General features: G+C 46.5%; 1 protein-coding gene across 1 annotated transcript in view; it reads left to right on the top strand.

The window, feature by feature from the left end:
- The first annotated feature begins 517 nt into the window (after positions 1-517).
- The window catches only part of llgl1 (LLGL scribble cell polarity complex component 1), a 38,836-nt gene continuing 24,807 nt past the window's right edge, over positions 518-14,546 (top strand). Inside the window, exons 1-2 of the mRNA XM_069676215.1 lie at positions 518-797; positions 4,339-4,436. Coding sequence (XP_069532316.1) covers positions 717-797; positions 4,339-4,436 — 179 coding nt within the window. The 5' untranslated portion in view covers positions 518-716. The remainder of the gene's footprint in view (positions 798-4,338; positions 4,437-14,546) is intronic.

Here is a 14,546-nt window from a genome sequence, read left to right as displayed (position 1 = left end):
ATATATAAGGAAATTAATATAAAGCAAAAAATAAATAAATAAGAATAAATGTTTCTTGAGCTTCGCCTTGTTTAATATACATTTTGAAATAGTAAATAGGGTTTTGGACATATTCATGTCCTGTCTTTCGATGATACCGCAGTTTTTCTCTAAAAACACAAAGAAAACAACCATAGGTAAACTAGTTAACTTGTTCTGGCTTTATTAGTTCTTTCTAGTCATTAACTGTCTGTTAGTTTCTTTTGCTCTAACGAACCTACCGTTTACCGCCTTGTAATGGACCGTTGTACGTGAACAGTACAACCCGGTGCGTCCCGTGCTACAAACCGAGCATCCCCCTCCTCAGCGCTCGGCTGTGCTATGTGGGCGTTTCTGAGTAATTGTTCGCAGATTTTCTCGCTCTTATTGGTTAACAACAGCGGGGTCCGTGTGAACCGGAATGAGGGGAGGGGGGGGCGGGGGCTGTGGTCAAACCCACCACGACCTAGACAGCACCAGGAGGGAGAGAGAGGAGAGAGAGAGGAGGGAGGAGAGCCGCAGCCCACAGCAGCAGCAGTAGCGTCGCAGCCCCGCTTTCAGCCTGCATGGGCTAGTCGGTTAGCTAGCTTTTAGCATTGTCCAACGGCTAAAACCGCCTCCCAACCGCCGGCGGAGTGTTATCTCCGTGCTTTCTTCTCCGTCTCGCAGCCCTGTCCTCCCCACCGCCCGGCGTCAAGATGATGAAGTTTAGGTTTCGTCGGCAGGGCACGGACCCGCAGAGGGAGAAGATAAAACAGGAGCTTTTCGCCTTCAACAAGGTAAAGTAACGGTCCGGAGGAGAGGGAGGGAGCGAGGGGCTCCTGCTCCCCAAAACTATCTGTCTATCTCAAAACGGGACCCAGTTTTTAGTCGAGTACTCTGCAGCATTTGCCCCCCCGCGCCTCCCCTCCACCCCGGCCGCTCCTCAGTGTTGCCGTTTCCAGCTAGAAACAGATATTTGCTGTGAACTGCAGCTGATGGACGGCGGACTCGGACGCTTTGTTGTGATTTGTGTTAATTGGCTTTCACTCAAACGAGGCCCGCGTGTACAGCGAGGAGGAAGAAGGGGAAACTTGTGCTTGTAGACCCAACATCGCAGTAATTAACCAACTTACAACAGATTATGTCAGTAAGAGGGATTATCAGGCTTCATATTAACAAGATTAGTTTGTATAGCAGCAAGTTTGAGTGTTGTGTGACCTTTTTGCTTTCAGATATTGGTCAAGATGGTTGTTTAAACTTGCAAATGCATATAAACTTGAGCCTCGCTTGTCACCCCTGAGATCTATTCAGCAGCATGTTTTCACCTTGGCTGCTAAACTAGAGGGAGCTGCAACTTCAGGGTCTATAGACCACTGAGCAAACCTTAGGAGCACTACTGCTGTGGCCTTGAACTCTGGGTTAGGTTAGGCTGCTGTCTGTCTGTACACTCAAAAAGTAGAGCACAGTGTCCCAAAGAGACAGCTGTCCAAAGTTTTTGATGTTGAAAGACACAGTTTATCACCCTCCATGACGACAACAACAACATGAACCCTGCCGATAAGGTCATACACCTTAAATGCTTCATTCATGACTTTATGCCTGAGTTGTCTGTGAGGTTACCCTCATGACTTGAGAGGTGTGTCAGTAGGTGTTTAAGTTTTTCTGCACCCTGGAGGGAGATTCTCTGAGGACTCTTTTGCCATGAGGGCTTTTTTGTTTTGTGAACCATGATACAATCTCCAAGGTGTCAGCCTGCCAGGCTGGACTATTCTTTATCTCAGAGCCTCTTTGGTACCTTGGGCTATGTAGAAATCCAGGTCTTCTCTTTGGACATGTTATGAGGGAAGGACCAAATGCTTAAGTACACCCTTCACTAAGTGACCCTTACACCTGTTGCACCCATCTGATCATTAGTCGGCAAGACGTGAGCAGTGCAATGCATCCCTGCTGTCTGAGTTGAACACTCATTACAGCAGCACCATCAGTTCAAAATGAATAATGTATGCTGTTTTGAAAAGCCCCTTTATTTCCTAAGTTAGCATTAGTCGTCGTGTTCTTTGCCAAATCTACCTCATGTGTTTTTTTTCAAGGCTGCTGTATGAGAACCGCCGTCTCAGCAGCGACTTAAAGTAGACTGTGTGTAAATGAACTGATGAGCCGTGTCAAAACAAACATTTTACAAACCCGTCAGACTCGTGTCTCTGTTGTTTAAATGTAGCCGCCGATATATATTCTGAGCCAGTTCTGCTGGAACCTGTCCTTGGACAGCTGCTTCCCCTGAGGAACGTTCCCTTTACCTGTTCGAGGATCCTTAAAGTTGTCGACCTTGACGTCATCAGCGCTGTCGTTCACGCTAATCTTTGTCCTTTTGGGCTACGGTGCTGGGACAGGTACTCGCACAAATATGACAATCAGAGCAAGAAATATGCCTAAAAGAACGGAATTAGATTTTTATAGGAACTTTAACAAATCACTGAAAACATTCTAACAGCTCTAATATAAAAAACAGTACGGTCTAGACATGCTCTTTTTGTAAAGTGTCGTGAGATAACTTTGGTTATGATGTGCCGCTATACAAATAAAATCAGATTCATTAAAGCAAGGCTGCACAATAAATTGAATATTAATCAAGATTTTGGTTTCCCACATTTAAATAAACATGATTGGATTCGATATTGACTTTTAAAATGTTCCACCCATAGAAAACTCTGCTGCATATCAAATCAAGCGCTCCCTAAACTAACCGCCACTCAGGCGATGGAGAGGCTTCTGCTTAACCTTTGGGGGAGCTGGCATGTCATGTCAGGAGCGCCTACCTCTCAGCAGCTGCTTGGGAGAAACAAAAGTCAAATGTCCGAACAGAAGACGAAGAGCTGGTCCCCCGAAACAGCTCGTCATCGTTTTTTGGTTGTATATCCACAATTTCCCAGTTTGGGATCAATAAAGTACATCTATCTATCTATCTATCTATTTTGGGCTTCGGGCGAGTGATGTTAAGCAAGAAGAAAATAATATGCAGAGAGTGCATGAAACCTGCGTCTGCGCCACAAAGCAGCACAACTAAGTTGTTCTAGCAGCTGAAAAATGTCCACAAAGTGCAGCATGACGAGTGAATGAAGGCCGAGAGGAATAACGGCGCTACTCCCCGTCCTTGTCCAGCGTCACGTCAGACATCCATAACAGCGAGGCTGTACAGCGCGACTCCCAAAACACACTGAAATGACCAATTTTAAGTCTTAGTTGGATGCAAACTTGTACTGTTGTAATCGTGCAGCCCTGAAGTTGTTCCTAAAACTGTAAATATTCAGGTTGGCTGAAGGGTGTAACATGTCTAAAGTCCATGAACTGTTAGTTGCACCTTTAAATCGCTTACACACACACACACACACACACACACACACACACATTGTAAAGGTTTGGCAGAAGCTGCCACAACTATCAGAGGTGAGCTCTCAACAGGAGTGTTCCTTTGAAATGACTGTGTGTGTGTGTGATTTCAGACCAGCACTTTAATGAAACAAAGAGTTAATGTTTGACTTGTTATCTGAGTTCCAAGCTAAATAACTCCTTCCCAATTTTTGACATCACAGAGGCGGCTCGGGGATCTTTAAAGCCCCCCCTGACCTCTTTAGAGCAGGTTAGAAAATCTCTGCTAAGTTTTATTCCTCTCTGCAGATCTGAGTGATTTCCCTGCTGCCTCGCCGTTTCCCCGACACGGACAGACGGAAAAACTGTGAATTTATGCTAATCCCATTTAACAAAGTCTGCACAGCTTTGTAATAAAAAGCATTTCTTCTGCCGTCAGAGCTTTTTAAAGATTTTTCCTCTAACTTTATTAGGGCCTCCCTTTTAGACGCCTCGCTGCCTGTACAGAATTACACACACACACACACACACACACACACACACAGACAAAGAGAGTGGGAGAAGAGTGTCAAATACCCCTTTCCCACCTAAATTAGCGCAGGTATATAGTATCCTCCTGTCGGTCTCTTTTCTGCTGTGTCACCGTCTGACGTCACAAACGTGTCTGAAACAGGGTTAGTAAACAGTGAAGATGTTACGGTGGTTCGGTCTTTATTGTATCGATCACTCATTCAGTCCGTTCATCAAACTCGGTGGCGACAAATTTGGAACAATGTCCGAGCGCTGCTCAGGCAGAGACGGGTTGAATTTGTAGCTGAGATGACGAGGAGTCGCAGAAGTTACCGACGGAGCATAGCATCGCGCCGAAAGGGGGCGGGGATTAGCGTGTTTTGTGTTCCCATCAATGCTGATCGGAGCCGAGGCGATGTTGTCTCCTTTCTTGTGTTAATCTCTCCCTCCTTTCTCTCTCAGACCGTGGAGCATGGGTTCCCCCACCAGCCCAGTGCTTTGGCCTTTGACCCCAAGCTGCAGCTCATGGCCATCGGGACAAAATCAGGAGCCATCAAAGTGTATCCTTTTTATCACCATGGAGCTCCAGATGTAATCACATGGCTGCGGTCAGTGGAGAATTCATCTATCAAAGAAAACATCTGAGCGTCTGCTGCTGAGGTAAATGTTTCTTCCGGCTTCACGTGTCTTTATCCGTCCATCAGCTCTGCGGCTTCAGTGCCGTCTCCTGCTGGAGGTTTGATGCTAGCAGAAGTGTTTGATGCGTCTGTCACGCTGTAAGATGGTGTTTATTCTGGTTGGACTGATTCTTTAAACTCCTTTTAAAAGGTCCTTGACATATTATATATAGCTCCACTGCTGTTTCTAACAGCGTTGTCATTTTGCCTGCTTACACGATGACTCACAGCGCTGCACAAATGTTGAGGAAATACTGATCAGATGTATCTGCAGCAGAGCTGTTTATATAACGTCAGCTCAGTGGAGCAGCATTGCTGTGTTTGCTGTCTGTCTGTGCTGAGGACTGATACTATCTGGCTTTAATTTTATAGCTGTGGCGAGGGCTGCACGATGAAGAAGTGACATTAGGATAACTTCTTGTTCTGCAGCATTTATCGCAATCTTAAACAATACAGGAATTTATACCAGATAAACGCAGTGTGTTTAATCAGCGTGATCAGACCGGTAACCGTTTGAAACGAAAGCTCACTGTCTCCTACTTCCTGTTGGCTCACACAACCTTATGCCGCGTTTGCTGCTGGTGTAGCTGCTAAAAGGAAACATGTATGTAGCCACAGCGTTAACCAGCCCCGGGGCGAGGTGCGGCTGATAACAGGGATACTCTCCCTTATAAGCCACCTTGCCTAACGGAGCATCTGCCTCGATTATCCCGCCGACATGATCTGTGACGGCAGCAGCATCGCGTGTTTGCTCGGCTGCACAGCGGTCAGTTCACTCTGTGCTCAGGCGAAGAGCTGCACTAATGTGATATCAGACGAGCTTTTCTTGTAGATTAGTGATGGGAAACAAGACGCTGGCTTGACAAGCTTGACAAGCTAACTAGTGATTCTAGTTCATTCTTCCTCTGCCAACTAACTCTTTCATATCTGTGCTCGTTTCAAAAGAGGGTCTAGTACTGATGACCAGGCCGTTTGCAAAACAACACTTAACTTTGCCAAACTTATTTCAAAGACAGATTACAGGCAGACATGATAATGATCACCCAAAGTTTCCTTTTCTAAACAGTCAGTTTGTTTCCCGCCTCCGTCGTCATGATGTCACCACCACATCCTCTAGTAGCTAAACAGTCAGAGCTATGAAAACAACAACACGCCATTTGGCAGATGCTTTCATCCTCGGAGTCCTGGCATGCCATAAATGCGTATTTGAGCTTGTGGTCAGTCAGAATCTAACCCCCAACCCCGGCTCTCTGCTGGCGCAGGACTGAGCCTGTTTGAGCGACACAGATGGAAGTCGGAGCTCTGAGTTTCGGTCTCTGGAGAAAACCTCGCTACAAAACCATCTTTTGGCCGAAGGCGTCGGTTGTGTCAGAAATTCCAGCAGTGTGGAGGCTCTTCTCTGTCCGCATGACTCAACTCTGTGTCATGTTATTGATGTCACTTATCTCCATCTCATGATTACTGTGATGTCTCTGTTGTTGATAGCAGAGGGAACGCCAGTCTGCTGCTGTGTTGTTGTAGGTTTATTGTTGTTTACAAGTCGAGCACCATCATCCCGGAAAATGAACAGCTTGGATGTTTTAAAGCACCAGTTCAGGGTGTTTGTTTTGCATGTTTGTCTCAAACGGGGCCCAAAATTACCTTTTTGCTCTCGCTGCCAAAAGCTGGAAACCTGAACGAATTTACCAGCCAAAATATGTTTTAACCAGCCATAAAAAAATGCATAAAAAATGTCATTTAAAACAATGCAATTACTACAAACCCATAAAGCGTTACTGCTAGTACGTCCTCAGTGCAGCCTCCGAGTCCTGGTGGCTCCCATGGCAGAGCTGCAGATTGAGTTAGACAAACTAAAAATGCAGTTAAAACACATGGTTCTTATAAATAAGCCTGTAGTTATTCAGTCACTGTTGTTAGCACTTCTAATTCAATCCATTGACAGCGTCAGTCCAGCAGCAGCCCCAGCTTCATCTGCAGTGGCTACAGAAGTCAGGCGCCCATCGCTAAACGAGTGAAAATGACACGGGAACAAACAGCAGAATGTCACAGAGTGGTTGCCATGGTTACTGTTAAAGCTTTACCTAAGCGGAGTCCAGTTGGCTTAGGCATGCTAGCTCCTGATAGCTCGCCTGAGTTTTAATTTTAAGTTGCCATGACAGCCAGACAACCACCTTTTTTAACCACATTTACTGTTCATGTTAACTGTTGTACTGTAGGGAGAGAACCACAGCCTTTAACCCCAGTTACAACCCGCCTTGCAGAGGCACATTTAGTTGAGAGTAGCATCGATCAGAGTATTGTTACTGATACTGATAAAAACCTAGCGATATTCATCCGAGTCCTGACCACAAACGCGCAGGTTCTGCTGGTCCACTACCTGTGGCAATCGCTCATCGTATTCGCGTTGCTGTCAAACAAGAACAATCTCTCCTCAGCCTGTTATCTGTGAAGCGCCACTTCTGTGTGAATCATCTCTTAGCTGTACTTCCTCCCTGATCTTCACTCCTTCTTATGGGTTGTTCTACACCGACTACATGCCAACACATTCCTAAAAGTCGGCCTCAGGAAGGTTGCGCCCGGCTGGATTACCCCTAGCACAATACGGTGCACCACGAGGGTCAATCCAAAAATTGTGAAACAGTTAATGATGATACACTGGATGCTGCCAGCAGTGTGTAGAGTTGGGCCCTGGTCTCTTTCATACCTGCATGTAACAGGATTTATCAGCACCAACAGTCCAGTGTCTCAGTCTGAATGCTCACTGCAGCCGTTCCTGGCTGTTTAAACAGTACGTGCACACGCATCAGTAAGTGAAGGGAGGCTGGCTGTGCTTGTGTGCTCTGTGCAGATGCATCAGACTGGAGAATCGACTCTTTGAGACGCAGCTTTTAGAGAGAGAGAGGGAGAGAGAGAGAGAGAGAGAGAGAGGCTGGTGGTGCCAGGCACTTGCACCCCAGAGGGAGATGGATGGAGGGAGAAATGGAGGAGGGGGGAGATGGAGATAAACAGAGGCAGCGAAGACAGAGGAGTGACTCCACTATACCAAACCCTCAGAACATTACCACAACCTCAAAGCTCTGACGAGTCATCCTGCTTTTTATACAAGGTCCCAGCTGCTGTGGGAATTCCTGGAAAATCAGTGTGTTAACCTAAGTTATCGAAAACGATAAGACAGAAACGTATGGAGTGATCCCTTCAGTGTCAGGTGTCAAACTTTACCTTAGTTTCACTCTGAAGGTTTGCTTCGGTTGAACCGATGGCCTCTATTATCAACAGGTATGTTTTTGCGTGTGTGTCCACATTCCCTGATAATCTCACAGACTGGCTGACTTGGGTTTGACCTAGAAGTACACACACACACTCTTCCAGCCTGTAGTGCCAGATGTGTGGTTTGCCTCTCTCACACAGAGCGGTGTACAGTGTGCCGAGCGGTCGGAGCAGCTCAGGAGTGAAGACACTGAGCCGAGGAGAGTTAACGCACACGTTATCGACTGACTTACAAACAGAGCGGATTCTTTGAGTTTCTGTTAAACTCGCACGATTCACTTCCTCTCCTCCTCTTCACACGTTCTCCACTTTATACTTGTTCTTTCCTTTTCCCTCCGTCTCTCCCACTTTGCATGTTTATAAAGGCAGAGTCATATTACGCCCTGAGAGTTTCGGTTCGACCACAGGCTGAGGCTCGGCAGAGGGAAGGGGACAATGTGGTGGAGTTTTGTGTGTGGGGGTGGTGGGAGCGATCTCGGGGAGTCTGTCTCCTGTTGAAGAATGCGTGTAGAGCTGCCCTGGGTTAACCCTCATTTGTGTGTGTGTGTGTGTGTGTGTGTGTGTGTGTGTGTGTGTGTGTGTGTGTGTGTGTGTGTGTGTGTGTGTGTGTGTGTGTGTGTGTGTGTGTGTGTGTGTGTGTGTGTGTGTGTGTGTGTGTGTGTGTGTGTGTGTGTGTGTCCACTTTGGGTGAGTAAGAGCTTTGTTGCGGGCTCTAGTCTTAATAAAGGAAGCTTTTGAATCGGTTTCCAAGACAACCAGCGCAGTTGCTTGGGATGAGAAGAGCGTGCAGACTGGAGGGTTTTAAAAGTCTGCAGCTCTGCTCGTCAGACAGCAGAGCTTGTTGGGAGAAAGATTATTTATTAACTTTAGGGACATTTTTTATTGTACTTGCTCATTTAAATATGTGCAGCCTAGTAGAGATACATCAGCTCTGGGTACAAAGTGAATCACACTACGACTGTGACGAGACTTTATCTGCACAATCCTGTACATGCTGAATCACACTGAAACTCTGCTCAGTATCGACAGCAAGAGGACGAGCTAATATTTACACACACACACACACAGCTTTGATCCGTGCGTTCGTGTGTGTGCTCCAGCTGTCAGCTCCCCCTCTGTCTGTGTGACATCCTGTAGGTCACACACACACACACAGCGCTGCGTGGTCGCCCTGTTTGGGTCTGTCGCATTTCTGTACAGTTAAGTTGTTGATAGTGTTTTGCGGTCGCTCTTTGATGATGTCACATGGTTGCGGCTTCATTTTGCGCATCATAATCTGCACGTAACACCAGTGAGACGTCTCGGTGTACGGCTCCTAGGAAGCATCACTTTAAGAGATGTTTATCTGGAAGTTTGCTGATTTTTGAAGCTTGTCTTGAAAGCAGTGAATTCTTCATGGCTTTTCTTTTTGCCACAAAACTCCTGTGAGTTAGCCCGGAGCTCCAGCTTCCTGCCCGCTTTTATTACCAGCCTTTTATTTGTACCAAGTCGCATTGATTTGTTTCCATGCTCAGACTGTGGTCTGGATTGGAGACTGGTTTTGTAGTAAAAGTACAACACATCGTTATGTAACTTACATTCTTTTATTTTTGGTCTTTTGTGTAACATCCAATATTTGTTTGTGTGGTGGCTTTCTAACAGAGTTAAAGATGCAGACTCACCCATCCTCCCACCCTCCACCTCCTCCTCCCTCCTTCTCCTCTCACCCACACACTGCACACTCTCTGCTCACTCTGTTAGCTTCTTATCATCCACAGAAACTCTCTCCTCGCTCCTCCTGCCATGTTTTCTCTCTGTCTCTCACACAAACACTCACTCGTCCAGTTTAGTTTGGGGGACCGGTCTGCAGGGATGAAGGGTGTGTGCTCTCACCAAGTTGGACTCAGTTCTGAGGTTGCTGAATGACGGAGTTGAGAGGAACCATTTACCTGAAACTGACACATCAGAGTCGTGTAAACACACTGAGTCTCTGAAGAGCTGAACAGATGGGTTACCGTAATAAAGGGAGGAATAAAGTAGTGCCAGCTTGATGCTTGCTGGCTGTATTTTAAAAAAAAGTTATGATAACACTAAAATCAGCTCCCAGCAGTGTCGCTGCTTCTGATAGGCCTGTTGAAATCTAAATCTCAATGATTTCACTTAAATAAAAGCTCTTTTTACATCTCGATTTGGCAACAGCCGGCGCCACGAAGCTCACCTGGCCGTTGTTTTACACAGCGTTGCGTCACTGAGGAAGCAAAAGGTGCGCAGCGTGAAAACAAACAGCGCTGTTACACCTCTGTTACTTCCTCCGATGTCTCAGAGGCGGCACAGCTTCAGTCCCGATCAGACAAAGCGCGTTTGGCCAGCTGTAAAACCAGGGCGCACCGCACTGCCTTTTCTGTTGAAAAATTATCATCAACCTAACCGTTACTGTCACCCCCCCACAGAAGGCCCGCCTCTCCATTCATCCGATTGGACAATGAGAGGAAGCCATTGACGTCGGGCGCTTTTCTGCCGCTTTTTTCAACTCGAGGCGCTCGGAGCGTTTCCTCAAAAACGCAAAAGCAGCGTGTAAAAAGCAAGCCTCTCACTGAAAACAACGTAAAAAAAATCCGCCCCCAGCTGCTAAAGTCGCTCTGCCTGATCGGGACCGTCCACCTCCCTGCGTTTTACGTACAAGACGAGGCGTAACAGATGTCTTGAAGCAGCTCCTTCCTCCCCCAACAGCAGATTCCTCAGAACGCGTCCAAAATGAGTTTGTCAATGTTTTGCTTCATAAATTAGTTGGAGCCATCTTTTATGGCGAGTTAGTTTACACATGCAGTGGCATACGTTTTCTATATTCCACTCCCTTCACTCGCCATCCCGCTCCGACTTCATCTTAAATCCACATGCCATGCCTTACACAGAGGCGCAACAGTCCCGCCTTGAAGTGGCAGAGTAACAGGGGCTGATGTCTGTTAAGTTACTGTCTTTTGCTGAATGAGTAAAAAACCACTCGAACATAACGATTCATCATGAGAGGAACAAGACTGTCTCTACCAAACTAAGTAAATGGAGGGGACGTTTGAGGACAACCAAAGTCAGTCAGAGTCATCCTCTGGGGGCCGTAAATGTCTGTAAACATCCTGATTATCTGAAAGAAGGCCGCTCTCTTTCTCCCAACGGTTTCATCCGACCAGAAGTGCAGCAAATATTTCACGCAATGACTTTACAAACAAAGTCAATGCCAAGATGAGAATCGCACAAATAACACAAGGCGGATCACGGGAGTACGGGTCATTCACGCATTGAAGCAACTTAAAAATTGTAAAAGTTGCGGCTGGTTGAGGGGGGGCGTGCAGCGAGCGAGTGGGACAGAAAGGAGAGGGTGTGAGGAGGCGTCGAGGTACTAGCTGAGGGAGAGGATGCAAATGAGACAGGATTGTTTCTCTAGTGGGTGGGTGGAGTTGTTTGGCTTGTCTTGTTGTAGGCTGCCTTTTGCCAGACGTCTGAGGAGTTAGTGATTGTGTGTGTGTGTGTGTGTGTGTGTTTGTGTGTGTGTGTGTGTGTGTGTGTGTGTGTGTGTGTTGCAATGTGAGCAGAGAATGGGAAATAAAGAAAATGCTCTCACACAAGGCTTCAGAAGTTAAGACCTAAAACTTGTGTCGACTCTTTCTGTCTTTGTCTCCGCTGTAGGTCGTCTAATTCTCTCTCTGCTCGTGGTCAACTTGTACTTTCATCTTTGGGCCCAGCAAACCGAACTCACTTCCTGTCCATCCCAGTCTTCTGTCACGTTTGTGTGTGTGTGTGTGTGTGTGTGTGTGTGTAGAGGGTGTGCTGGCTGTGTGTCCGCTCAGAGGACAATGCCTTCTGTTTGTCTGTATTCAGACCGTGAAATCGCTTTATCCCTGCTAACGCTCTCTCTCTCTGCATCACCGGGCAATCGTGTGTGTGTGTGTGTGTGTGTGTAAAGAAGACACAGCGATTCAGTTATTATGAGTTACTGTAGGCCTCCTTTGTGTGCATTTCAGGGTTCTCTGGTGAGCAACAGAGCAAATCTCTGCACGTTTCACTTAGAGCGCGCAGGTCGCTGACTGGGTTCCTTACACAGATCAGCACTTTTAAACCACAGAGTCGTTCAACAGGTTGCTCAAAGTTTTATGTCGGCCATGTTGATTCATGTTGATTGTGTGAGATCCTTCTTCGGTGTTTAGACTCTTAATACTCCAAAGCTGCTAGTGGCAGAATAAAGCACTTTTAGTGGATGTACTTTGATCACAGGGATGAGTTGCAGCCGTCTTAAAGTACGGCCCACGTTTAAGATATAACGTACTTCCCCTTTAATGATTCCTGTGTGTCCTGGCTGGTGACCCTCAGTGACACGTCTCCCTGTCTGGCCTGATCTCGCAGGCGTCGGTCTGCCGTGCTCTCCTTGGTTAAAGCCTCCTCAGCCTTCAGATGCTTCACGTCCTCCCCCGACGTCTGCACACACCTCCTGCACACGGTGAACATGAAAGCACGGACCAGCCGTGCGACTGACACGCTCGTCAATTTTAATGTCAGAATTTGGATTAAGGAGGGTTTTTAGTTACTGCTTTCAGTCACCTCTGTATTAAGCATTGGCCTGCCAGAGCCGCGTGTGTGTGTGTTTGTGTGTGTGTGTGTGCCCATGTGTGTGTGCCCATGTGTGTGTTTGAACTGTGGAAACAGCCTCTGATGTTCCTGTCGGGGCATTCAGAGAATTTGCAGCAGTTCCTTTCATCTGCCTTTTTTTCTACTTTATCCACGTGTCTGAAATTGAAGCATGTCCCGAGGTGGCATGTTTAAAAAATGGCAGATTCATCGTTTACTGAAGTTGATCAGGAGTTTTAGTCACGCTAGCGGCACGGCAGTTTCACCACTTTAAACTGAGTATGAGTGTTTCTAAACAACTACCTGAGAGATCGCTGTAGAGCTGCAGAATTATGGTACATGATAGTCAGGATTATTTATTTCTTAATGTTTGGGACATTTTTGTATTGTATTTTCACTTTTAAATAAACACAGCAACACTTTCACTTTCATGTTGTGCTACATTCAGACTCATGTACAAACTTTGTGCTGTTTTTCAGCTGGTTGAACAAGTTAGTTCAGCGAGGGGCCGCTGTTTCGGTTTAATGAGTGACTTGCTCTCTTCCTGTTTTAGTGTCATTTGGAGCCAGAGTCTGTGCACTTCCGCTAACCAAAACACAGAACAAACAGCTTCTTGTGTTGGTCTGAAGCAGACGTTCACAGATTTGGAAACTTCAATGACTGTAGTGATTGTTTTAGTTATGTCTCCTCTCGCCGTTCCTCCTCTACTCTGCTAATCCGGAACAGATCGGCTGCAGGAGCCGGATTAGTCATCAGAGCTGTCAATCATCCTTTTTACAGCATCAAATAACTAATTTAAAGTAAACTTCAGAGAAAAATGAACACTTGGATGTAAATCAACATGATAAGAACTAACTATAATGACAGAAACCATGTTTGAGAAACATTTATTTGGCGTGCATTTTGATTTTATAGTTTGACTCATGTCCCATCTGTTAACATGAAGGAGGCGGGCTTTATGACCTATACTGCAGCCAGTCAGCAGGGGGCGATAGAGAGGGTTTGGCATCACTTTTCGGGAACTGTCATGTCGTTCATCTTTTTATACAGTCTCTGGTTTGCACAAACAGCACTTCAAAGACGTAAAACTACGACAACCACAGACGCATTCGGATGAAAGTGGCCATTTATCATGGTCACTCATTGAACCGAAACACCGGTCTCTGTTGTTTACTCTTCCACTCTAAACTACCGCTGAGAAATAGGCACTCACGACATGACATGTCAGCTCCCCTAAAAGTGAAGCCAAAACCTCTCCATCACGAACATCAGTGTTGCGTCAGTCATGTTTATCGGGATTATGATCGGGATTAATAGTCGGTTAATTGTGAACCTGAATTATCTCAAACAACCGACGACGAGCCGTTTCGGGGGACCAGCTCTTCTTCTTCTTCTCTTCCAGACATTTGACTTTTGTTTCTCCCGACCACAGTGTCCTATTCGTAACACTTCCTGGATCCAAACGCCTGTAAACTGCAGGAATACTGTACTTTGTATCTGTATGTAACACAACAGCCTGGCTGCCTGGCTGCTGCAGAGGAGGGAAGCAGCGTGAGACATTCACACGTTCATTCACACATCTGCTAACTACTGTTAGCGACCTCTTAGGTTGGCCAATTAGCACTCACGTGGGAGATGTAGCTTAAATGAGAGGAGGGACACACACACACACACACACACACACAGCAAGAGGGACTCCATCTACAGCTGTGCCTGGTAAAGAGGTGATGACATCATCGCCAGGAAACCCTCCACCAGCTGTCCTCTGACATCACCGTGGACAGGAAGTGTGTATTTAAAATGTGTGTATTCTTCCCCATGCAGTGACAGCCTGCTCTGCGCTCCTTTCTTGCCCAGTCAGCTTGAATTTGTTGGAGATGCAGTATGGATTAGTGACTGCGCTGTGGTTAGCGCTACATAGCTGGGATACACACACAAACCGCTGCCCTCCATCTGTCTTCAGTCCCTCTGATGTGTTCCACACAGCTGAGGAGCTCTTCTCTCTTTCTTTTCTTTCTTCTCACAGCAGCACAACAGATTCCAGTTTCCTTTGCTGTGTTCTTCAGTCAGTGATTGACACACTTTGGGCTGTCCATATGTAGCAGGGAGGATTCGAGGACAGCTGTAGGC

The sequence above is a fragment of the Semicossyphus pulcher genome, unplaced genomic scaffold, assembly GCF_022749685.1.
Source record: "Semicossyphus pulcher isolate SPU_LCO1_2020_fin unplaced genomic scaffold, fSemPul1.0.p SCAF_25, whole genome shotgun sequence".
NCBI lineage: Eukaryota > Metazoa > Chordata > Actinopteri > Labriformes > Labridae > Semicossyphus > Semicossyphus pulcher.
Note: the sequence above shows the minus strand (reverse complement) of the source record. Positions and strands in the feature narration are given on the sequence as shown.